Below are 24,695 nucleotides of genomic sequence, written 5' to 3'. Positions count from 1 at the left end.
TTATCTTCTTTTTTCCCATGAAAGAAGAAAAAAGGTAGAGGAAATGATGACGGTACTAACATTATTTTAATTATTGACCAGAATAATTATCTATTTTTCAAATAATTACCAGTAGAGGATTAATTAGAACTCAAGGCTAGTCCAACTAAAATATTCAATTTCAAGTTGAACCCCCTCCATTCCGATATCAAAAACTGAAAGTTGGGTGGTAGATCTAATCAAAATGAAAGACTATCAACGGTATTAAGTTAACCATTTCCTGCAGTGATGGAATAACAAAACATCATAATCATTGGCAATATTACTATCTTCCTAAAGCATAATTGTCCTTAAAAAGTTATGGAATATCTTCCTAAGAAAACCACTTACAACTAATAAACGAACAGCATTTACCGAAAAAAGCTAATTAAGTGAACCACCATTCGAAAAGTGGAAAGGACAATTGATCAACCAAAAAACCACCGAAAGTGCCAAAGAAACACCTAATGGTTCTGTATTACCCAGCTGTATAACTTTATTTGCAATTAATCAAAACTCTAACCTCTTTTCTTCATATGCTGTACCATATTTTGTTTTGCAAGCCAAAAATGGGCTTTGCATTGAGAGAGAGAGAGAGAGAGAGAGGCACTGGAAATTGTTGCCTTATCTGAAGACGAGGACATATAGGTAGGATGGTCGACCTTGGACCATGGTCCAACTTGTCAGACGTTCTGCTGGTACAGTCCATGTGATCATCAGCTTCCTTCTCTCGAAATAAGCACATCTAACCAGAAATTCATATATTGTTTAAAAATTTCCAATTCTATTTTCTGTCCCTTTTTTTTTAATTATTATTATCGGCACCCATATCATTTTTTTTTTTTTTTGCTAATCGTATCCAATTGTTTCTTTTGTACGATGAACAGTGAAAAAAAGGCACAAGCATAGACTCTGTTTATTCTCAAATCCAGAATCAATGAGCATATATAATAATCATGGTAAAACTAGCATGCGATGAGAATCTGAAGTGGCACGCTCATGATAGGCGTTCCTGATGCTTTGCATGTTATAGGGACCATTAGCGACAAAACAAGTAAAAGTCTAAAATCCAACTGCAGTTTCACATGATCTTAAGCTACAATGTGTATTAATGCTAAACAGTAAATAAAATCAGAAGCTTGCAGCAAAAGAAAAAAAAAAATTTGCTTTTCTATGGTCTGCAAATTACATCAGTAACACAATATATTGTAGTTAATAGACCACTTTACCAAAATTTTAACCGAATCCCGTTATAATCTACTAATCCAATGGTAAAAGATAAAATAAACGCATAGAGAATCAATATAGAAAGGGATGTGATCGATGACACGAAAAGGGTATCCACGGATAAGTTTACTAAACCGGTGAGCACATTTGCCTGAACAAGAAGAAGAAGGCCAAGAGTTTATGACCATTTTAAGCAAGAGAAAGGGAAAACTTCTAAATGAGATGAAAACTAGAGGACTTGTCGTTTACCAGAAGAAATGTAGCCAGTAAGTTGCGATTACAAGCTGCTTCAAGTACCGAACTTTTGCTTCCCGGGATAAAATCAGAGAGCATCAGTATTGCTAACACCTGAAAATTCATCAATTCTTAGTTCGGATCTCCATATCATCAATTCCTAGTTCAGATCTCCATATAACGATTAAATAAGAATAGATAAGACATTGAGCTATCGTTCAGCCAAACCATGATAACAACTGAATAGCTAAAAACCACTGGGTATTCAGGCAAAATTTTCTGAATTAATAGAATAAAAGAAAAAATATGTATACCTGAACTGTATAACAGAACTAAAAGCCAAAGTAAGCTGAAGTCATGAAAACTAATACTCCAATCACATCTAAAAGCTAAAGCCTTCTCCCTGCTCATTTTTAATCTCTACTTTGGGTCTTTAGGCAGATGGCTTCTGGGAACTCCCATTGTTTTCTTACTTTGCTAAGTGTAAAAGAGAGAGATAGAGAGAGAGAGAGAGAGAGAGGAAAAAGGCCAAAAAAAAAAAGAAAAAAAAAAAAAGGTAGGAAAAACTATACATTATCCCCTTGAATTTTGAACGTGTAAATTTCATTCTTAAACTTCCAATTTTAGCTATCAAATCCCTAACTTTTTTATTTGTATTGATTAATCTATGATGACTGTTAAATCCACTTAATTTTCTCGAATAATCTAGTTAATCACCAACTGTTATAACCATCGTAAACCAGACTGACAGTCTTTAAATGCTTCTATGAATATAACGCTGACACTGCCACCAAAGTGCAGGAGGAAACATATAATTAATTCGAGAAAATACCATTAAATAAATGCCCTCCAAACCTCCACTAATTAGGAAATTATTAAAAAAAAAAAGAAAAAAGAAAAAGACCAAGAACAGAAAAAACAAAAATAAATTCAGCAAACCTCAATGAGAACTAACTGTGTATTAAAGCCATATCCCACTCAACTTATTTTTCCGTAACCATACAGGTCATCTGTTCAACCTCCCCAAAACTGATATGCAGTTTTTGAATTACCAGCTCTCTACTCCTTTCGCAAAGGTCATATCACTTCCTTAAGAGCAGAGTCCATACTACCATTTGGCAAAGGTTAGACCCAGAAATTTTTCTAAAACACCAGTAAATGAGTATCTCAGAGAATTTTTTTTAATGGGATTTACAGTTTTCACCAATCATTTGTCAAATATTCAATTACTTCTAGTTAAATAATAGGAGGAAAAAAAGAAAAGAAAAGAGACACACACAGAGAGAGAGAGAGAGAGAGAGAGAGAGAGAGAGAGAGAAGACCATTAATTGTTAGGACTTTGGTTTCCTTAGAATCTCTGAGTTAACAAAAATAAATGCATAGTAAAACTGAACTTCATTGATGCATGTACTGGACTAGAACAAAAGAGGATGATATGCCAAAAATTTATAACTTAAAAACAGAAAGAGGAAAGATGAAAGAAGAAAGAAGAAAGAAGACGAGGATTGGATTAACCTGTAGATTAATAGCCAATACCATGGTAACATAAGCCAGGTTGCACTGCAAAAAAGCGTTCATAATTAGTTTTCATCAGTATCACTTAACTACTCATGAAATAACAATCCAAACGGTGTAATTACAAGCTACCATTCTACGGGAAACTCTCTCTACATAGCTGTCCAGAAACACAGTTAACGACCTGAGCAAGCATTAAGAAGAGGATTTAGGAAGTCATCTTCACAGAAAATCGTTATAAAAAAAATTTCATCTCGAACTAGAAACATACCAAAAGAGAAAAGAAAGTATCGAAGCTCTGATTCTTGCCCATTCATTGCTTCTCATTGTAGCAGAGGAATGGTTTCCAAAGAAAAGAAAGTTCCCAAGCTGGACACCAAGAAGGTACATACCCCAATAACCTGCAAATCAAAGCAAAATAACAATTGATGAAAAGAGAAATGAAAAGTATAATCCGAAGGTAACAGCTGAAAGTCATTAGGAAAAGCTTAAAAGATTAAACAAAGCTTCATTAAGGTGCATTTAGTAATTTCTTGTTTAAGATCCAAATTAAAATCTCTTTTCTATTAAATTTTAGATAAGAGTTTTTGTAAATTATTTTACTCAAAAACCAACTTCAAGGGTGATAAATGATGATTTTTTCAAACCTCAGGGGTGTAAGTGATGATTTTTCAAACCACAAGGGTGTTGATTAATTTTCATCAAACCTTGAGGTGTAGATGAAATTTTCCCTTTTAAACATTCCTTGTCACAAAATATCGGATCTTGTGCACCATCCTTACTTGGTTTAATCCAATGGATTTTTTTATTGTATGTACCTTTCAATTTTCATGTCCAGCGGTTACACCTAATTTTATACATATTTTATCAAATTCATTATCATAGCATAGACATAGGTTTACCAGGAACTTTATCTTAATAGTTGTACCCATGGTCAATGGGATACAGCAGGAGTATGAATGTTTGGTAACTGAACTACCAGTCATTTTACTGTAGAGATAGTTCTTTAAATCCTTAAAACATCATAAATGTAATCCTAATCCTTAAAACATCAGAAATAAATCCTAATTCACATTAAGCAACTACAGAACCCATTTGAATGATGTTTGAATTGATATCTGATCATTCTAATTCCAAGAATCTTATCAATTTGTACTAGAAATAATATATCTTTTACAGGAATTCAGAGAAAGAAGTTTCAAATCCAGAATAATTTTAAAACTCAAATTCATTTGTAAGCATCCATCAGACATGAAGTTGAATTCAGATTCATTAAAACTTACCTAATATGCTGTAAACACCCTCCTTATTTTGGCTGATTAGATCAGTTCCCCTATTGTTAGAAAGCAGATACAAGTTTAACCCATTCAACAAGCAATATTGGTAGCCTGAGAGATCAACACATAAGAAAGCTCACAAAACTATCTTTCCAGAGGCATGTATACAAACAAATATAACCAACTACAGGTATACCTACTAGAACTAATGATCCAAGGATTCCACAATATTGTGGAGGAACATTAACAATGGATGTCAGAGCTGATATGGCAGCTAGTGTGAAAAAGAAATTCCAGTGCATTCCATATTCGCCGACATGAACCTACAAGGAAATGTGAAAGACTGTCTCATGTATATTTTATCAGGTTAGAAACTAAACCATAGAATCATCATAAAGACATAAATATATATATATATATAAACGAAACAACCTATGATTTGCAAGTAACTTTGATGAAAAATATTCAATGAGTCACCCAAGTATATAATACTCATGTTCACCTCCGTCCGATACTTTTTTTTAGATCCCTAAAGGAACTCACCTTCATTTAGTTGATAAACATTGCAAACCCATACAGGTTCTATGCATTTTTGTAAAGTACAATAAATTATATAAATTTTCCAGTGAAATATGATTGTGTTTGAAAGTGAATGCAATCAATTATATATATATTTTTATCAATAGGTTACGTTATAATAACATATATAAAAATTATTTACACATGGACATATTTTTTTATCTAGAATTTGGAAGTTGATCAATTGACACCTTGTGTCCATGAAGAGATTAACATCTGTGTCTTTGTCAACAAAGTAACAGAAACAACATATTGAATATTATAATGAATGGTAAGTTTCAATCCAAAGCACAACATAACTCAAATTAGAAATCTATAAACTTCACAGTACCAAGATAACATCTTTCAGTACTGTCTAAGTCACATAAATTATCAACATCAAGTCAATGCAGTAACAACATCTAATACCAAAATTAATGAGCCAGTTCATGACACTGGAAGCATGAAACAAGTGAACTTAGATTAGAAAAACGCCCATTTCATTTTATTGCTATTTTTGGAAAGACTAAGTTAAACACTGCCAGAGTCAATTTTAAACAGAAGAGAGGTTGGATTGCTTGGCATTGTTGGACTTTGATAATATGAAGTGACACATTTATAAGACACCATGAACAGGGTTGAGACAACTGCATAAGAAATTGCCTTACTAGTTATAATCAAGAAATTACATAAAAATGCTGAAAGTGAAACTCATTAAATTTACCAAATATATCATTTCATAAGGAGGCAAACATAAAATTTTACCTGATAGTCAACACCGGCAGTAGTGAGCAGACGAACAAATCCTAGAATGATCAGTGGAGCAGTGGATTGAATTGCAGACTTCCATTTCCTGAAGGCACATTGAAAACATATAAATATTCAGTATTTTTATGGGTTCTCTTTGCATTAATGCTGCATTTTTAGAAGAAATTTTATCTGCCCTTAGATCTCCCATTTTTATAAATGCAATTTCCTTTCTTCTCATAAGTGTATGTAGATGTGTGTGTTTGTGTGTTCCAAAAGGCATAGTTTAGAGATCCAAAATCTAAATTCCATGTGCATGTAAAGGAAGACTGATCTGTGCTTGGGAAGAATATATTAGGACACACAAATAGTTTCTCAAGAAATCACTTAAAAATAGAGAGAGAGAGAGAGAGAGAGAGCGTCTACATATCTAAAGCATAAAATGGCTCACATAGATGATATATTGCGCGCTTGCCGTGAAACTAATGCATTGGCTACTACAAATGAGCCAACCCCAAGATCCATCTGAGGAACTCAAAAGTTAAACGACCATTAGATTAACTGACCAAATTCAGAGAACTACCTTTTGACCACTAAAACAGGAAAAAAAAAAAAAAATTTACAAGTCCAAGGAAGTTTACAACATGATATGGAGATTGGACAGACAGACAGACAGAACAAGAGAGAATTTACTAGTCCTTTCATATAACAATTAAAATGATTATACATAATTAAATCGGACCAATTACATGATATTACAGATTATTTATGGTCAATTTTTATATGTAAAATTTGGCACAATAAGCTCTTCCTTACAATCTAGTTTCTAAGATTAATATGGCAGTCCATTGACCATACAAGAGAACCATTCATTAATCAGGATGAAAGGCCACTCCAGTTTCAGCAAAGGCACCAACATCAACTACTAACACTAGAATATCAATCCATACCAGTGGAACTTTTTTCCTTATCTGCTGGTAATCAGTGACTCAATTGGAGAATATTGAGTGAGGCTTTAGCTGCATCATTTATAAGACATGAGAACCATATTAACAAATGGGGACATCAGTAATAAACAATCACCTCCCTCAGTCTTGTCAAATGTGTTTCATACAATAAGATTATAAGAAGAAGTTCATTTAAGTGGAAGATATTTTCTCAGACAATATTTAGATAGCCAAACTAAGTGGTACAAGTTGGAATCTTTCAGTAAACAATCAGTACACTAGGACAAAGTGGATGTCTGCTATTGAAATATTAAAATAAACATCTCCTATTTAATTGTCCTAGTTGTAATATAGTTCTTTACTCTCAGTAACACTGTTTAGAAACTACAATGAAGCGCTTTAAATAACTAAAAAGCAATTGAAAATATAAGCATAATAATATTAAAAACAGTCAAAGTTTTTTAAAATATAGCTTGAAAAGTCCTACCCAGCTAGTACCATAAGTCTCAGTTTTAGCATATCTTCTAGGAAATATTCTGAAATCCACAGCCAAGATACACAAGCATGTTATCATCATCTGCAGGAATAACTCTTCTTCAAATTGAGGTAATGGTAAAATGCAAGTAAATATAGTTGAACCAAATAAATGAATGACAAACTATTCACATATAAGTGAGACTGCCTACCGTAGCCACCCTGTATGAGGAAATATTTTCCCTGAGAGAAAGAAGCCCTCCTTCCCTTGGGGGGGAATAAGAACTCAATCTGGTAGAATGTGCATTTAACAGCGTGTCAGCAATATATGTACAAGCTGGTTACATAATCTTCCATTAGCCATATATTATAGCATTCAGATTGAATCTCATAGCCCAATACCCAAAAGAAAAAAAAGAAAAGAAAAAAAAAAAAAAAAAAAACAAAAACAAAACAAAACAAAACAGAACAGAAAAGATAAGAAAAGAAAAAAGCAGCATGTTTCAAGTTTCACCTTTTGGCCACAGCACAGAGAATAAGTAACAACGTCAACAAAATCACCAATATATATGTCCATTCTGCTAAAACCTGTCATGAATTACGAGTAAACTTAGACTGTAAAATATAAATTTGAGCATGAAAATGGTTTGCAATGTAACAGACACACAATCCACGTACACCACAATCACCAGATACCAATATGAAACATTTCACCATCCACGAACTAATAAGCCAAAAGGCTCACAAGCTTCAAAGATGATGGTAAAACAAAGAATCCCCAATCTTATTTCTAAGTTCAAAACTGAAAGACAATAATTCGAAAGTTTACATGGTACCTCACAACCAAAAGTTTTCACTTACTTGAAACCACTTACTGTGAAAAATACAAGGATGGGCAGCACAATGAGAATAAAATCCATAAACAATGTAGCCATATAATCTGACCAACTTGTAGAACAATCTTTTGCATCATCATTTTTCTTCCTTTTGATGTCAATAGTAACAGGATCTGAGGAATAAACATAATTAATAGTCTGCATTGCATCAATTTAGAGAAATGGAGAAGCTGGAGCTAGAAGATATAAATGGGAACATTTAGAGACCTTTTGTCCTAAATAAAAAGTTAATAATCCAAAGTTGAAGAGAAGCTGTGCAATTCACCCATGAACACAGAAAAATCCAACCAACCGATAATAAAAACCAACATACTTAATTTGTTGGGATTATTCACCTAAAACTGTTTTAATGATTCAACCTACTTGCTACAGTATAGAAACTCTCTATAAGTTTACATTTTTTTCCCCTGATCAGTTAGCTCCTTTTCCGTGTTTGACAGAACTATATATATTATAGTTTCATTACAACTGTTAATGCATAACTGATTTCGAGCGATAACTAAAGATTCAATCTGCATCGAGAGTAAAAAATACATGCATAAATCTGGGCATAAGAAAATAGAATGTAGGTCTTGCAGTGTAAGAAAATCCCACTTACGTGATCCCAAATCCAATAAACTAGAAAGATACAAAATTTTGTAATCCTAAGGCTACTGTCTTTGGCAAGAAGTAAAAGAGCCGGAGAGCTGAAATAGTAATAGAATAAGGGAAAAATAAATAAATAAATAAATAAAGGGTCATACATTGAGATTCACAACTCATTTCCTAAACATGACCAATAAGAAAATTGAATTTCGAGAACCTGCTTCTAACTTCTACATGGAGTTTACACGAATGGTACCAAAAGTTGGAAATCAACAAGGACGAGAGGAATCCAAGAAATGCAATGACAAAAATTTAAGGCAATAAATAAAAAAATAAAATAGACGGAATTAGAAAAGCACAAAAAGAGAAGGTCGAAGGTTTTTTTGCGGCAATTACCAACAATGCGATTGAAGCCGATTGAGTGGCGCACAAGTATCACAATCTGCAAGTGTAAAAGAACAATCCAAATGGAAGCAAATACACATTAGAAATTTAAAAATAAATAAATAAAATAAGATGAAGAGAAAAAAAGGAAAAAGACCGGAATACCTACAGGGATTAATGTGGAAAGCGCAGCGATTTCAAGCATGGAAGATCCTGTCAAATTGCTCACAAATCTGACCAATTATATCAAAAACCAGACAAAGAAAAATTAGAAATTATAATAATGAAACAAGGAAATTGATTAGGAATAAGAACAGAAAGAGAGAGAGAGAGAGAGAGAGATGAAAGAGTAACTCTTCTTTAAGGCGCTTGTTTGGATTGAGAGAATTCGGAAGAGAATCCATTGACGCTGCAAATCAATGGAAGCTGCATATACTATTCAAATATAAATATTATTCCTTTTCGGTTTTCTGAGAAATGGTAATGTCAAGGTTAATGGCTTTTTTGGCTGAGCCCGAAGCTCAAATTTTTTTTTTTTTTTTTCATTTTTCATTAAAAATAAATAAATAAATAAAGGTCGAGGTTCAATTCAAAGACAGACACGCGTCAAAGACTCCATGGCACAGCGTTTGGCTGCCAATTGGGCTGCTGGTCCAAATCTGACACGCCCAGTCCAATTTTGATGAGAGACTGGTGGACTTTTTTGTGGATTGTTTTGGAAGGAGATGGAGATTTTTATTTTTATTTTTATTTTTTTGTTTGTTTAATAAAAAAAAAAATTAACATGAATTACTTACATTGTCATTAAACTTATAGGTTTCGGCTGTGTAAACATAGAAAGCCAGCCATGTTTATAATATTTTGTTAAGAAAATATCCAGTTTGATTTCAGAAATTAAATTCAATGTCTTTGGAGTTGTAGAAGAAAATCAAAGAGAATGCTCCAAATCATTGTACGTTAGTCAAACATGGAAAAATACAAAACAAAACAAAATACTGTACAGATCCTGTATTTTTTTTTTAATAAACTTTTATATCTTAATTAAATCCCTTCTTTTTTTTTTTTTTTTTTTTTGTATAAGAAGAGAAAGAAGAAGATCGTTAACAAAAGCCAAAAAAGAAAAACTACAACGAATATAAACGAAAAGAAAACAAGAGGGAATTTTCTTTTCATTTTTTTTTTCTTTTTTTTTTTTTGGGGGGGTTGGGGGGGTTTCAATTTTTGGTTTTATCAGCGGCAGCACAAGAACATCCAGAAACCTCGCCGAAGCCACCAGCACCACCATTGGCTTTATGCTTACAAAGCTCACCATAAGTTGTACAACTTTTAGTCCAATGGTGGCCTCGTATGAGTTTTAGCTTCACATGCTCTGGAACTCTCAATGTGTACCTATCTTCTTCTTCTTCTTCTTCTTCTTCTTCTTCTTTTTCCTTTTCATTCTCTTGCCTATTCCTAGCTATGGAATGCCCCGTCGAATGCGACCGCGAAAACTTTTCGGGTTTATTCTGGTTTTGGCTTTTGTCCACCACCGTCATGTCAAATGCCGGTGGTGGTGGTTGTTGTGATTGTGGTGGTGGTGGTAGTGACGACGGTTGACGATTATCACCTTCACTTTCTCTACATTCCCCCACACCATCATCATCATGATGGTCATCATCAACGTCAATGCTTATAACATGCTCCAACACCGAATCGTTGTAAGTTTCAACGGTAGCATCAGGAGGCGGAGAATCAAGATTCCGACGACAAACGGGACAAGTGGTGTGAGATTCGAGCCAAAGATCGATGCATTCTTGATGGAAAACATGGTAACAAACCGTTAAAAGACGAAGTGAACTTTGGTCCTCGAACTCCACCAAACAAATTGCACATTCGAGACCGTATTTCTCTCTTCGAAAATCTTTGATGCTTGAATATAAAAATGTTGGGAAAGATTTTATGAGTAAAGGATCAAGGCCATGGTTAACGGTATCAGAAGGTCCAACAAGATTTCCCGAAGGAGTTCTTTGCAAATTCCAAGAGTTGAATAGATTTTCCATGAAACACCTACAGAAATATACAGAAAAGAATCCTAAGATGAAGAACACAAGGAGAACAACAGCTAGAATAATGGTTAACGACGGAGAATGGAAGTTAGTTGCCGGCGGCGAAGGTACCGTTGACGACATTGCCTGAGAAGCAAATAAAAAAGGGTAAAAAAGTGGCCGGAGATTGGCTTGTTCCGGCCTTGGTTAATTGCATATGGATTAGGGGATTTTTTTTTTTTTTTTTTTTTTTAGGGATAAAGAAATGCTTAAAGAGAGAAATAAGGAAGCATTATGAGAGAATGTGAGCAAAAATGCATGCATGCAAAACCAAAAAAAAAGAAGCTAAGCTTAATTTGGGAGGGTGAATGATGTGGAGGGTGTTGGTTTGTGGTCTTTGGTAGGAACCCAAGCTATTGAACGAGTCCTTGTGAGAAGGATTAGGAGAGCTATCTCTTTGTTACACAACATTAAAATATTTGTAAAGGCTAATAAAATTACACACTTTAATTTACTATTATTATAATTAACAAAGTAAAACTAACATATACATATATATATATATATATATATATATATGAGTTAACTAATTACTTGTAGAATTAACTTTGTAGTTTTTAATACAGAACGAGGTATACTAGCTCTACAGCTGAGCTAATAACGAGCAAATTTGTGAAAAGTGTCGACGACGCGTGAAGCCATTTTCTTTTTCACTGTTTTATTTTTTTATTTTTCTAATTTATTCTCATTTTGGGAATATAACCTTAAATACAAAATAGAAATTGTACGTGTATAAATTGCTTTATTTATTTAAATATATATAAAAAAAATATTTGATTAAAAAAATACGTAAATAGAAAGTTTACATGTATTATATGTTATAAATTTGAAAATATGGGATCAAAAATATGAATATTAAATATAATTATTTTTAATATATAAATATGGAGAAGTTCTACTTACAATGCCAAAAAATAAAACATCTCAATACAGTTCCCAAATTTTTTATTTCCTAAATTATCCTTTTATTTGTGTTGTTTTTTAGAATTTTTTTTTTTAAGTGCTGTTTTTGCAGGATTCAAATTTATTTTCACGCCCCATTTTTATATGAAATTACGAAAGCATCATTTTCTCTTTTCTCTTCGCTCTGTCTGACGGTCTCTACCTCCAAATTCATCACTCATAGCCCAGCGGCTTGCCATGAACACCAGCATTTTATTGGGACGAACCCACAGTATCTGCTTTACTTATTCTACATTTGTGTCTCTGCTTTGAAATTTGAAATCGGTATAATTGGGAACAAATAGTTTCAGTAAGAGGACGAACAAGACTCACACCCTTTGTGTGAGGCATGGACACCGCAGCTTCCATCTCCAAAAGAGCTGTTGTTTTGGAGAAAGCCCGTGATATTTTATTTGGTTTCTGTTTTAAATCTTAATACTTTTCTTGATGAGTTTTCACTGTTATGAGTTGTGCTAGTATTTGATCTTTGAGCTGTTTCTCAAGTAAATGTGCGGATGTACTGTGTTTATAACAGAGCGAGGGGCGAAAATTTTTAGGAGAAAATACCGACCCCAAAAAAAAAAAAAAAAAAAAAAAGAATAAATAAATAAATAAGTAAAAGGATATTTTTTTATTTTTTTATTATATAATAGAAAATACCTTTAATAACATACGTCCTAACTTTTACTTTAAAAGAAATCGTGGTTTTTTTTTTTTTTTTTTCTGTCATACAATTGAAATTAACAGGAAAATTTTTTTTTTTTAAATATGTACATGTAATCAGACGCAAATTAACTATGTGATGCATGAAGAGTTTTAAAGTTGACCCATTTACTAAATACAGTCTACTCCTATATATCCCTCGAAAGCAGCTTGAATTGTTAATTTTAGTAGTAAAAGAGATCGACTCCACTAAATTTTTTTAGTAATATAGCCTAATTCTATTTTATAAATATGACTTTTTGGTTTTTAGAAATTACAATTGATCACTTTTATGTGTTATTTTTGTTTCAATTTAGGTAGTCAGATCAAATTAAATTGATACTTTTTATTCTTATTTAAATATACAATTCATTTGACTTAAGCATAAACTTGTCAAAACTTTCATTAAATATATATAGGCTATTTAAGTTCTAGTCAAGGATAAATTTTCCATAATTTGTCAAATTTATTGTTACCTTAAAATTTGGGTAAAGAAACTGTTTTTTTTTTTTTTTTTTTTTTTTTTTTTTTTTTTTTTGGTTTATGACAGCTTTCTAGTAGTTGTTGTTGTTTTTCTCTTTTTTTTTTTATTTTTTTTTATTTTTTTATTTTTTTGGTCCTATGATATAACAAACTGTTTGGTTAGAAAAGGATAATATTTGTCAGAACGTTGACACCATTAATTGTTATTACATCCTATGAACTAATCTAAAACAAAACTACAATGTATTACTGAGTAATAAAATATTATTATTCTATTGAATTTAAATTGAGTTAGTTTTATCACTTCAATTATGACTCATTAACTATGCTAAATTTTAAAATAAAATAAAGATATATAGATTAATTAAGTTTTTGTCAAATTGTTTGTAAATATGATAAATTTTCCTTAAATTTATCAAACTTCTTGTTACCTTAGAATTTTGGTAAGTAAAGTGTTTAGTTTTTTTTTTTTTTTTTTTTTTTTTTTTTTTGTTTTTTCGAAGATGCTGTTTAGTTAATGAAGATCACCACTTTTGTTTCTTTGTCTTTTGTCTTCAAGGCTAGAGTTTTTTTTTATTATAATTAAAAAAAAAAAAAAAAACTCCCACCACAAAAAGAGTTGAAAAAACATGTGCTTTCCAACATGCTGTACGTGTAATTAGAGGTGCATATAAAAAAAATAAAATAAAATAAAAAAACTGCCACTACAAAAAGAGTTGATAAAACATGTGCTTTCCAACATGTTGTACTTTAATCTAATATGATGGATTGGATTGGATGTTAAAATTGAAAACCCACCGTTGAATCAGTTTGATTCGATTCTATAAATTAAAAGTTCAATATAATCAAACCGCATGAAAAAAAATGATTTTTTGCAGGGTGGTATATTGTTATTAAAACACTTGAGTTTCACGATGATACCTACCATAAGATTACCAATTGTTTTCCTTACATCTTCATGTCCTACTCTCTCTCTCTCTCATTCATTTCACGCTTTCCCATGAGATCATCCTTACATCTTTACTTCTTGAATTTCATACGTGCTTCCATTCTTGCTTTTCTTCTGTTTAATTCTATTTCTTTAATTTTTTATGAAAGCCTTAATTTATCTTATTTTCCTGGAATTATAGGCTTCTTAATTTTTTATTTTTTATTTTTGGTCCTTGATGTTTCTAGACCTCTGATTTTTCTTGGTCATTGTTATGGCATTTTCTTCTATCTTCATGTGATTTTCTAATTTGAAAATTGATTTTTGAGCAGAATTTTATTTTAATTCCTGTAATATTTAAAAGAATTTACAAACCTAAAAGAGAACTGCAAAACCGATTGAATCATCCAATCCAGATGGAGCTGCCCATCGATAGGCATCATCAAGCTGAATTCCAATGCAGCGGTGAGAATTAATGGAGTCACCTGGCCGTAAAGCTACAGACGATAGAGGAAAGGTCCTTCACATCTATGCCTTCAAATCGGATGTGTCTGTTCCAAAAGTCGCCCAACTAGAAGCTATTTTGAAGGCCTTGCAGTTGGCTAAGAGTTTTGAATGGCTTAACGTGCAGATTGAGTCAGATGCTCTAGTTGTTATCCAAGCTTTAAAGATGAAAGTTATAAGCCCATTACACTGGGCTGCCGAGCCTTTCTTTAAGGACATATAGAAAGGGGAGAAGGGAGGAAGAAGAGAAACCTACACGCAACCCCTTTAGCATTCCAAATATATCGTTGTTAAATAACTTGCCATTATACAATTAAAATTAAAATGAGAATGGCTAATATCATCATTTCAAAATACCTATTTTCACTAGCCTTAACTTCTATTAGAATAATTTAATCTATCATCCTTCGACCATAGAAGGGATGACAAATGCCAACACTATAAAATATCTATTCACCTCACTCACCATAGCTCATAAAAAAACAATTAAATATAACCTACGTGCTAAATTCAATATCATATATATATATATATATATATCAAGAACATTAATATTATATGATGTATTTAAAAATTAAATAATCATGAATAAAAATAATATAAAAATATAAACTTTTTCCAATTCCATTTTGAAACCATAAATAAATATTATATATAAATAATAGAAAATTATATAAATGATACTTCTTAATTTCAAAATCAACCCAAATAAATATATACAATCATTTCCTATAAATTCCATTTTTATAAACCATAACTTAAAATTATTACTATAATAGGATAACACATATACATAGAGGAAACATCATTAATCATAATAACAATAATGAAATTCCTTACTTCATTAATAAACAAATAAAATAAGAATAAGAATAACTATAGTTAAACATATTCAAGCAAAAAAAAAAAAGAAGAAGAAGAACTATAGTTAAACATAATGATTAATTTTACAAATTTCATAGAAACAAAGGTAGCCTTACCCTTTTAAATATCACCCGAAAACGAAAAATCTATACTAGATGTTTTAAAATCCAAAATCAAGTATACCATGTTAAAATTAACTTAATATTAATTATTTTATACCCTCAATTTTTAAATCCACATATAAATAAATAAATAAGTAAAAAAATCAAAACTTTATATAAAATCCATATAAGATTACAAAATGTTTTTTTTACATCTTTACTCCTACTTTCATGCCATCAAATCCAGCTCCATCTCTCTCATTCATTTCATACTTTTCCAAACCTATATGTGCATATGAGAAATTCTTAGGTATACAATGTATACCATGGTGGATTCCAATGTTGGTACACATGACCAATTGGATAAAAAGCCATATATAGCATCAAATCCGTGTCATTCAAAAAAATTCACATCAACGTCTACTACAATTATAATGTCATTCAACTTCCATCCATATATTTTTATTTTCTTTTTTCTTTATTTTTCTAGCTTTTTCACTTCCGTGAACCTCCATTGTTAGAAGCAAAAGCTCTTCCTCACCTCTTAGCAGAAAGAAACTCAATAAACTAGTAGCAGCAATTTTTAGTTCACTATAATTAAACACCAATTTCCATAAAGCATAACCTCTATAGCACATAAAACTTATAATTTTTCAGTCTTTCAATATTTCCTCTTACATATTCATTATTTTTGTACCTCTTTTTATCCCATAAATATTTTTGTCCACGAAAATATAAAGACTTGTCATGTTTTTTTGAAAGGATTTATCAAATTAAATTAAAAGATTTTCATAGGAAAAGGAACACAAATTAAAATCCTAAATAATTGTGGCAATTAAGAAGTGATGAAGACAATGTGAATCTAGATGTTTAAGAGATATTAGATCTCCATTTTGATGGCAGATGGTTTTAAGGAGAAATCTACGAATATAGACGGAGACATTTCAGACTTGTTATTTTGGAAAAGAACACACAATACGCAAAGGAAGAAACAGATAGAAGAAAAATAAAAAAAATATACGGATGGAAAGGGACAGCATTAAAACCATTGAGAATGCCTATTTAGAAGATTTTAATGAGTGCTACATATGGCTTTATCCGATTGATTATTCTCACCGACATAGAATCAATCATGGTACACATTGTGCACCCAATAATCTCTCATGTGTGTGTATATATATATACATATATAATGACCAACACAACACTCCATGCTACATTAAAAGGCATTTGAGAATTTTTAGAGCTTCACCGAATCAAAATTCCAAATGGAATTTTTCACGAAAACCATTTCTCAATTTGGATTCCAACAGGGAACCAACCTTCTGAACTTATTCCTCCTCCTTCTTCTGCCTATCTCATTTTTTATCTTCAAGCACTTTAAGGCTTGTTTTATATCCACATCGGTTCCACCAGGTCCATTTCCATGGCCGATTTTCGGCAATATTCTTCAAATCGGAAAAAACCCACATAAATCTTTTGCACGCTTTGCTCAAACCTATGGTCCTCTCATGTCACTCAAACTTGGAAATGAGCTTCTCATCGTCGCCTCATCCCCAACTGCTGCAACTGAAATTCTCAAGACCCACGATAGGATTTTATCCGGCCGATACATTCCTCATGTCCCACCGGAAAAGAGCTCGGAATTCAGCAATTTCTCACTCGGTTGGAGTCCTGATTGCAACGACTACTGGAAGAATTTACGTACCATTTATCGTGGTGAGCTATTTTCAAGCAAAGCAATTGCTAGTCAAGCATGTATAAGAGAGAAAAGTGCCATGGAAATGTTGGAATTTATAGGCAAAATGCAAGGTAAGCAGGTGAAAATTAGAGATGTGACGTTTGCTGCCGTGTGTAATATGCTTAGCAATGTTTTGGTCTCGAGAGACCTTGTAAACCTGGAGGATGAATATGTAAATGGGAAAGTAAGTAGGATTGTGAGGAATATGACAAAAGTGGCTTCTTTCCCAAATTTTTCCATTTTTTGTCCAATTTTAGCTCCTTTTGATCTACAAGATCTGCGTAAACCATCCATGGAGCTCGGAAACAGTGTCTACAAGATTTGGGAGGCAATCATCAAAGAAAGGAAGGAAAGTAAAGTTGGATATGGTTGGACCCCACAAGATTTTTTCAATGCTCTCACCAACAATGGTTCTTCCATTCAACAAATGAATATGATGTTTGTGGTGAGAATTTTTTTCCTTCACCTACTCGTCATAGGTTAATATAATATAATAAATATCAGAGCATCTTACGATACTATTGTATTAAGTGCTGCTCCAATGACATTTTTTTTCCAACGTCATTTTTTTATAAAATCCGCATCATTCATTAATAAGATTTTAACTTTTAATTATTTTTTAATTGATAAAGACAAAAATGAATGGGATCACCATCATTTTATGTTTAAATAATTATAATTTCTAAAATGTTTAAATAATTATAATTTCGCCGGTAAAACTGGGTTTCAAAACCATTTAATTATATTTATACTTTATTAATATTATTTTTTTAGATATGTATTATTAAGAAGCTAATTTTAAAATTTGCTATTCACGTTGATATTTTTTTCAACGGAGATATTGTGTATATATATATATATATTATTAAATTGATTTGACGTGAATGTGGATTAATTCTTTTGCAGGAGCTGCTAACTGCTGGTACAGATACTAGTAGCTCCACAGTCGAATGGATGTTGACAGAACTAATGAGGAATCCAAGATGCATGAAAGCCGTCAAAGAAGAACTTGTTAAAGAAATCGACCGAGATTTTATAACCGAATCCGATCTTCCAAAATTGACATATCTTCAAGCCTGTTTCAAAGAGACCATGAGGCTACATCCTACCGCGCCACTTCTTCTTCCTCATAGAGCTTTGGAAACATGCCAAGTGATGAACTACACCATTCCAAAGCATTCTCTTGTTGTCGTGAACTTCTGGGCTATTTCTCGAGACCCTAATATCTGGGAAGACCCATTGGTGTTCAAACCAGAGAGATTCCTCGATTCGAGTTTGGAGTTCAAAGGGAATGACTTTGTGTTCATACCCTTTGGTGCAGGAAGGAGAATCTGCCCTGGCCTTCCCATGGCAGCCAAGCAAGTTTCATTGGTTGTTTCTTCTCTGATCCATTCCTTTGATTGGTCCCTTCCAAAGGGAATGGATCCAAATGATTTAGATGTGAGTGAGGTGTTTGGTCTTGTTATGACGAAGAAAGAACCTCTTCTTCTTGTTCCTTATGCTAAAGCTTAAAAGAAAAGTTTATTCCGTTTCCCCTAGCAAGCTAGCTAGCTCCCAATAACGCAGTGTCCTGTTGTTGAGTGTGTTTCAGTACGAATTGTTTTCCCATCACAAAAACATATGGTGCAATTTCAAATTTACATAATTTAGATCTATCTATGGTATTTTTGTAATATCTACATGAACTTGTCGTCTCTCTCTCTCTCTCTCTCTCTTGCTATATATATATATATATATATATCATTTTGTTCTGCTCGTATTTCTATATATATTATAATTTTGTTCATATTGTATAGTTACATCCAGATATACCTGACTTGTTTCCGGATACATGTAATTTAGATTTGTGTACTGTGTTCATGTAATGTGCATTACAAGTGTATCCTATCTATATACATTATCAATGTGGAGACACTTCTCGTTTCTTTGATGATGTGTGATGTGTAGAAGCTTTATTTGTCTATGTATTATATTATGAACCCTATAAAATACAATAATCAATAACTAAATTTGGTTATTTAATCAATAATGTGTCATAGAAATAAATTGGATTGGACAAAATTCAGATAAACAATACTTGCCTCCATATCAATATGGAGGCAATCCTTCTCAATTCCACATGCAATACTATTATGGGTTGATTTAAATTTTTATAACCAATTGCAATTAGTTTGTATAGCCCACAACATATTAAATAGCCATATTTAAGTAATAAAGATTTCTATCAAAATAATAATAATAATAATAAGGTACGGAATAGAATGGTTCAAAAATATCCATTTCCAATTTTTTAATGTAACGCAGTATCCATCCTTGCATAATCGAAAAATAAATAAATAAAAAATAAATCCTATCTGACCCCACAATTCCTGATTCAGAAGTACGAGCACGGTAGTCTAAATGACCACTAACAGAGGGAAAGTTAGTGTGAAATGAGAGAATATTAGGTATTGGTTTGTAACTTGTACCTAACTTCTATTAATTTCAATTGGATTTATACGTTTCTGGCAAAGTTCTAGATTACAGATTTCGAATTCCCCACTTATTTATTTTATTTTATTTTATTTCTTTTGCGATGTTCTCTCTCTCTCTCTCTTTTTTTTTTTTTTTTGGCTGAAGCGTGTAAAGAAATAGGATAATGTATAACTTTCTTTTTATTTTATTTTTTTTAATAAAGATAATGCATAATTATACAGATGATTGCAACACGTGATCGCTTTTGGCTTTGCTCCACTTACATCTTGCATGCTTATTGTACTAATATCTGTTTGGATAACTTCAGCTTCTGTTTTTGTCTTTACAAGCTCTTCTTGAAACCTAAAACTCTTCTGAAAAATTGTCTAAAACACACCCAAAGCTGCCTTTAACATACCTTTATAATCTTAATTATAGTCGATTATTTACATAGATCTGCTGAAAATGACCTCTCATAACCAAGCAGCATTTTAGAAACCATATCAAACAAGGTCAAAAACTAATTTTAGACATCAATAGACAAACATTTTTCCGCTAATCAGCATCGGCAGACAGTTAATAACCGGTAAATCAAACTAAAATAACAAATCTAATGCATGAAACAAAGGCCATCCATTAATTATGTATGGTAATAAGGATGATACTACCAAGTTCATACAATCTTTAACTTCCAAAACTAACAACCAAAAAATAAATTAAAATTATAAATTGAACAGATACAGAACCAGAACTCCAACAAGCATTGCATCTACCTAAAACTTGAAGCAGGCAGGCAGGAAAAATCTTCCTTCATATTAAAGCTACAGCTACATGATTGCATGATATCCTACAGAGACGTATCTAGTTTCTACGAAATTTTAAAGAGGATACATAAGTTATTACCTTTCATCTTTAACATTTTTTGCATTGCAGGGCAGCTACTCCAAATACTATTCAATATCATCAATCCAGTCACCGTATATCCGACTGATTTTATCCGGACCCTTCCATTTCTGATGAGTTCTCTGCCCTGGCCGCTGAATTACAACAGATGACCTTTGTGATGGAACTCCAATATGGTAAACATCAGGATGAGGTACTGAAGGGACTGATGAGACCACAGTATCTGCTGGAGTTTTTGACGGCACCCCAACCTGCTTGTTGTCTGAAGAAACAGAAGAATCTCTAACTTCATTATCCACAAGCCCACCGCCATACCGGTGCAACTCTGAATCCAGAAAAGAGAACCTTATTAATGTACAGACAATCCCAAACCAATAATTAGTTTTAAGAAACAAACATTTAAAATCAACTAATAAGCTTCTCATTAGACCACAGAATATGAAGCTGACTGCTAAATTTAGCTCATTTGTATTTCATATGAAGTCAGAACAAAGAAGTAACGTCACATTGATGAGAAGAAACCTTCTAGAACACTGCTCCTTACTGTCCCCTGAAAATCTAAGATAAATAAAAGAGACAATAACAAAAGCCCCCACAAGAGCTAATGCTATTAAGAAATAAGCACTTGATGACAATAGGAACTTCAATAGCTTAAGAACACAATGCCACAACAACTTGTTCAAACAGATTTCTACCTATATATGCCATAGCAAATTATTAGTCAAAAATGAAATCAGAATTTTCACAAGTAGCATTAGCTAGCCTAAATCATGAGTACTACACACTTTTCCGGACCTACCAGTATGACTTCTCCTCAGACAAGTCAAATCAATAAGCAACCCAAATTTTAGAACTTAAAGAGGGGATGAACATGGTAGTCTCTTTGATTTTCCTCAGATTCTAGCCATTTTCTGTCACTATAAAGGCTCAGATGGATGACCATATGATCTGGTTGGATGATAAAAATCTCCCTAGATCCTGCTATCTGGGGAATATCCAGTCTGGGAACTAGGGTATCTAAGAATTCCAGTTTCTCTCTTGATTGAACGGAGCGATAAAAGGAATAAAAACAAATTGGGTGAAGGATCCTCTCTCTGCATTCGATTAAATTGGAAGAGAGTATAAGGCTGCTTAAGTAACAAAATTTTACTTTGCTGGACATGAAGAAGCTTGTCATATAACATTTTCCCTTAAAACCACTAGTAATCTACTTTCTAAAAATATACCGTCTTCAACTTCCTAATTCTAACATTGGCCTTTCTTCTACTGTATACAGTGAATATACAGTTATGCCCCCTTCCTATTTTTGTTTATCCATCTATAGTTAGAAATAAAAATCACAAGGAAAAAAAGTGGAAATTGAATAAATTAATGTAAGCAGTTTCCTATAATGCCGTTCCTCGATACCACAAATGATATTAAAAGCAATGCCAATGAGGAAAGTGATATCTGATCCCCACATACAATTATAATGAAAAGATGGATAGACACACATTGCACAATAATCAATCAAACAGCAAATTATATTGCATTTCTATGTTAAACAAACCAATAAAGGACTTGGCTTTGAAGTGGGAAGGGGTGGACGGCATTGCAATTATTCTTCTGTTCTTATTTTACATAGCAGAAGCTCCAAAAAAAATTGGAGAGAGAGAGAGACAGAGACAGAGACCATCAAATTTCCAGACTGATAGGAAACTAATACATGTTCAATCATATCCTAGATTTGTAGAATCAAACAAAAATCCAGAACTTAACTCTTGCCATGAGATTTCCTGCTGCCAATAATCCTTATGAAAGAGAGACAATGACATATAGGGAATGCGTCTGTTTTATGGAAAAACATGAAAAATGAACAAAAGGCCCTAATTAGTAAAGCATTACTATCTTTGTTAATCATATAAGAAAATTTTTAATATGAACAGTGCAATAAATTTTAGCTGTTAAGACAACATAATTATGATACTTTCAAGAAGTAATAATTCTTGTAACTGGCAATAAATAAATCACTTGTGCAAACAAGTATTTCTGGATGAATCAAAGCAATCAATGATGAACACTTTTATGTTATATCATTAAAAATCAAATGTGAGTTCTGTCTCATAAATGCATTTTCTAGTTAGGAAAAAGGGTTATGCATCACTTCAGAATGAAACACCAACCACCTGTAAACCATAATCAGGGCCTACTTCAACAATGAGAAGTCCAATCAAGAAGATTAAGTTTCTAGAAGATTAAGTTTCTAAAAAATACCATATCAATTTCCAGCAAAAAATTAGACATAAGGTATGGTTTATCATACAGTTTTCTCTTCCTAGATTGTAGATTCGTAATCATAACCAGCAAGAATAGATTGCGAATTTGAATAAATAATATAACAATTTGCTAGAGCTCCAATATATAATCTAACATTTCTCTTCTTCCTTCAAAGAAAGCTAAAGTAAATCAATGTTACCTGCCACACCATGAGCAAAATGGCATTTGCTTCCAAATGGGCAATACCCTGTCAACTCCCACTTATTGCAAATCCTTGTTTTCCAGTTTGACGGCTTGTTATTCGTTCCTCCACTCGCTGCTGCGGCGGCGCCGCCATACCCTCCGGGACCTAAACTTATAGCCACACTCTCCCTATTTTTGGATTGCTCATCATGAAGAAAAGTGCAATTGTCCCCATAGGGACAACCTTCCTCAGTATAAAACTTCTTGCAATGCCTCCCTTTATATGACCTCTGAGTCTCCACAGCGAAATTCGAAGACCCAATTGATGGAATCTGAAACTCTTCCCTTGGCTCCGATGACACTGCCTTATCTTCCTCATGAGCAGCCACAATTTCCTGCCAATTAGGAGGCGGTCTCCGGAGCTCTTCTATGCTATGAGCAAAGTTGCAATTTGTGATATATGGGCAAGTCCCAGCACGGAATTTGCAGCAAAGTTTGGTCTTGAAGAACATTTTCCCAATAGCTTTGGACCTGTTGGAGGAAGTTACATCTTGGGAATTCTTAGATTTCTTGTTTGGAGGTTCACTACCAGACCGAGTTTGGGATTGCCTTTGTTCATAGCTCGAATTTGAAAAAGCATCCCCTGATGCATCACCGTTGTTCCAAACTCTGTAATCATCCTCTGTAGCCCAAACCACTTGGTCACCACCTCCCCAATTTTCTCCACCACTTCCAGTCATTATCTGAACCACGTTTCCACTTGAAAACCCACCATCTCTACCGTAATCCATTCGGTAAACTGAGAAAATCTTGGTGATAACAAAACCCTAATAGCTGATTTGAAGATTCCGATTGCACATAGAAATGATACCCACAAACTCAAATTACAAAATTTTGACCAAAACCGGTGAAAATTTGTGAAATTTCATGAATTTGTGAAATGGGTATTCAAAAGAACAAACATCTAAAGCGCCAAAATTGTACAGTCTTCAGTAACTAACCAAAGAACCCAAAAAAAAAAAAAAAAAAAAAGAAGGAACAAAGAAGAAGAAATGGTTCAACAGATCACAACAATATAATCTGAACAAAAGCTGAACTCCATAGAATTATATAACCAAAATGAAATTGGTTGTTGGATCTACAGGCTCATAATATCCAAAAGATAACCATATTATAGAGCAAAAAAGTTGTTAAAACAAAAAAAAAAAAGGAAAATTTGAGAATAAAATAGTGGAAACCATGGGTTTACAGTAACAGTTAAAAAAAAAATACTAAAATAAGGTTTTGGAAAATTTAATAAATGGGATTTTGAGATTTAGAGATAGATTTGGTTGGAAGAGTGAGGCATAATGAAACCCCCAAAAGGAGGAGAAGCTTTCCAAGCTTGCACTTGTATAGCAGATGAGCAGTTGATAGAGGTTCTGTACTTCTTTGCGTCCAAAATTTTTTCTTTTTTTTATCTCGTTATTTTTTTTTTTTTAACCATTCTCTGTAATATTTTTGTCTCTTACGTGAGAAATGATTGCGTACGAGATTGTTCATGCTTTACAGATGACATGGCAATGTGTTATTCGCTGTTCGGTTGATTGTATTAAACTGTCTATCAGTAAGTATTTTAATAAGCTGTCTACGCTGTCATGGTTCATTAAGACAAAAAGACATATGGACCAATTTGGGCCGACCGACCC

At 32.7% G+C, this 24,695-nt stretch overlaps 4 protein-coding genes across 9 annotated transcripts; 1 reads left to right on the top strand and 3 right to left on the bottom strand.

The window, feature by feature from the left end:
- Positions 1–1,157: 1,157 nt before the first annotated feature.
- Positions 1,158–9,412, bottom strand: LOC107430508 (uncharacterized protein At4g17910). Of its 5 annotated transcripts, XR_003057876.3 has the most exons (17): positions 9,217–9,412; positions 9,032–9,095; positions 8,875–8,920; positions 7,873–8,006; positions 7,512–7,585; positions 7,210–7,288; positions 7,011–7,100; positions 6,028–6,101; positions 5,595–5,682; positions 4,468–4,594; positions 4,278–4,382; positions 3,266–3,395; positions 3,127–3,178; positions 2,995–3,039; positions 1,794–1,956; positions 1,495–1,593; positions 1,359–1,396 (listed from the first exon to the last, which is right to left on the bottom strand). XR_003057876.3 is itself a non-coding variant. In XM_016041352.4 (16 exons), exons 1-16 carry the CDS (start codon positions 9,264–9,266, stop codon positions 1,244–1,246), a joined length of 1,410 nt encoding a protein of 469 aa, XP_015896838.1. In that variant the 5' UTR covers positions 9,267–9,411; the 3' UTR covers positions 1,158–1,243. The 5 variants fall into 5 exon arrangements, 2 of the variants coding, with proteins under 2 accessions (XP_015896838.1, XP_060674232.1); XM_016041352.4 differs by lacking the exon at positions 1,794–1,956 and having other exon boundaries at positions 1,158–1,396; positions 9,217–9,411; XR_003057875.3 differs by having other exon boundaries at positions 1,346–1,396; positions 1,495–1,956.
- A 467-nt stretch (positions 9,413–9,879) lies between these two features.
- On the bottom strand, positions 9,880–11,168 carry LOC125419143 (RING-H2 finger protein ATL29). Its single transcript, XM_048464452.2, has one exon. The coding sequence runs from the start codon at positions 11,028–11,030 to the stop codon at positions 10,077–10,079; it is 954 nt and encodes a 317-aa protein (XP_048320409.1). The 5' UTR covers positions 11,031–11,168; the 3' UTR covers positions 9,880–10,076.
- A 5,410-nt stretch (positions 11,169–16,578) lies between these two features.
- Positions 16,579–18,892, top strand: LOC107430542 ((S)-N-methylcoclaurine 3'-hydroxylase isozyme 1). Its single transcript, XM_016041384.4, has 2 exons — positions 16,579–17,656; positions 18,118–18,892. The coding sequence occupies exons 1-2, from the start codon at positions 16,739–16,741 to the stop codon at positions 18,721–18,723; spliced, it is 1,524 nt and encodes a 507-aa protein (XP_015896870.2). The 5' UTR covers positions 16,579–16,738; the 3' UTR covers positions 18,724–18,892.
- Positions 18,893–20,279: 1,387 nt separating this feature from the next.
- Positions 20,280–24,439, bottom strand: LOC107430596 (zinc finger CCCH domain-containing protein 12). Of its 2 annotated transcripts, XM_016041456.4 has the most exons (3): positions 23,024–24,439; positions 22,327–22,395; positions 20,280–20,893 (listed from the first exon to the last, which is right to left on the bottom strand). In XM_016041456.4, exons 1-3 carry the CDS (start codon positions 23,796–23,798, stop codon positions 20,616–20,618), a joined length of 1,122 nt encoding a protein of 373 aa, XP_015896942.2. In that variant the 5' UTR covers positions 23,799–24,439; the 3' UTR covers positions 20,280–20,615. The 2 variants fall into 2 exon arrangements, with proteins under 2 accessions (XP_015896942.2, XP_015896943.2); XM_016041457.4 differs by lacking the exon at positions 22,327–22,395 and having other exon boundaries at positions 23,024–24,435.
- Positions 24,440–24,695: the final 256 nt, after the last annotated feature.

This window comes from Ziziphus jujuba, chromosome 6 (assembly GCF_031755915.1).
Source record: "Ziziphus jujuba cultivar Dongzao chromosome 6, ASM3175591v1".
Lineage (NCBI taxonomy): Eukaryota > Viridiplantae > Streptophyta > Magnoliopsida > Rosales > Rhamnaceae > Ziziphus > Ziziphus jujuba.
The sequence above is the reverse complement of the archived record's forward strand: the minus strand, read 5'-3'. Positions and strand labels throughout refer to the sequence as shown.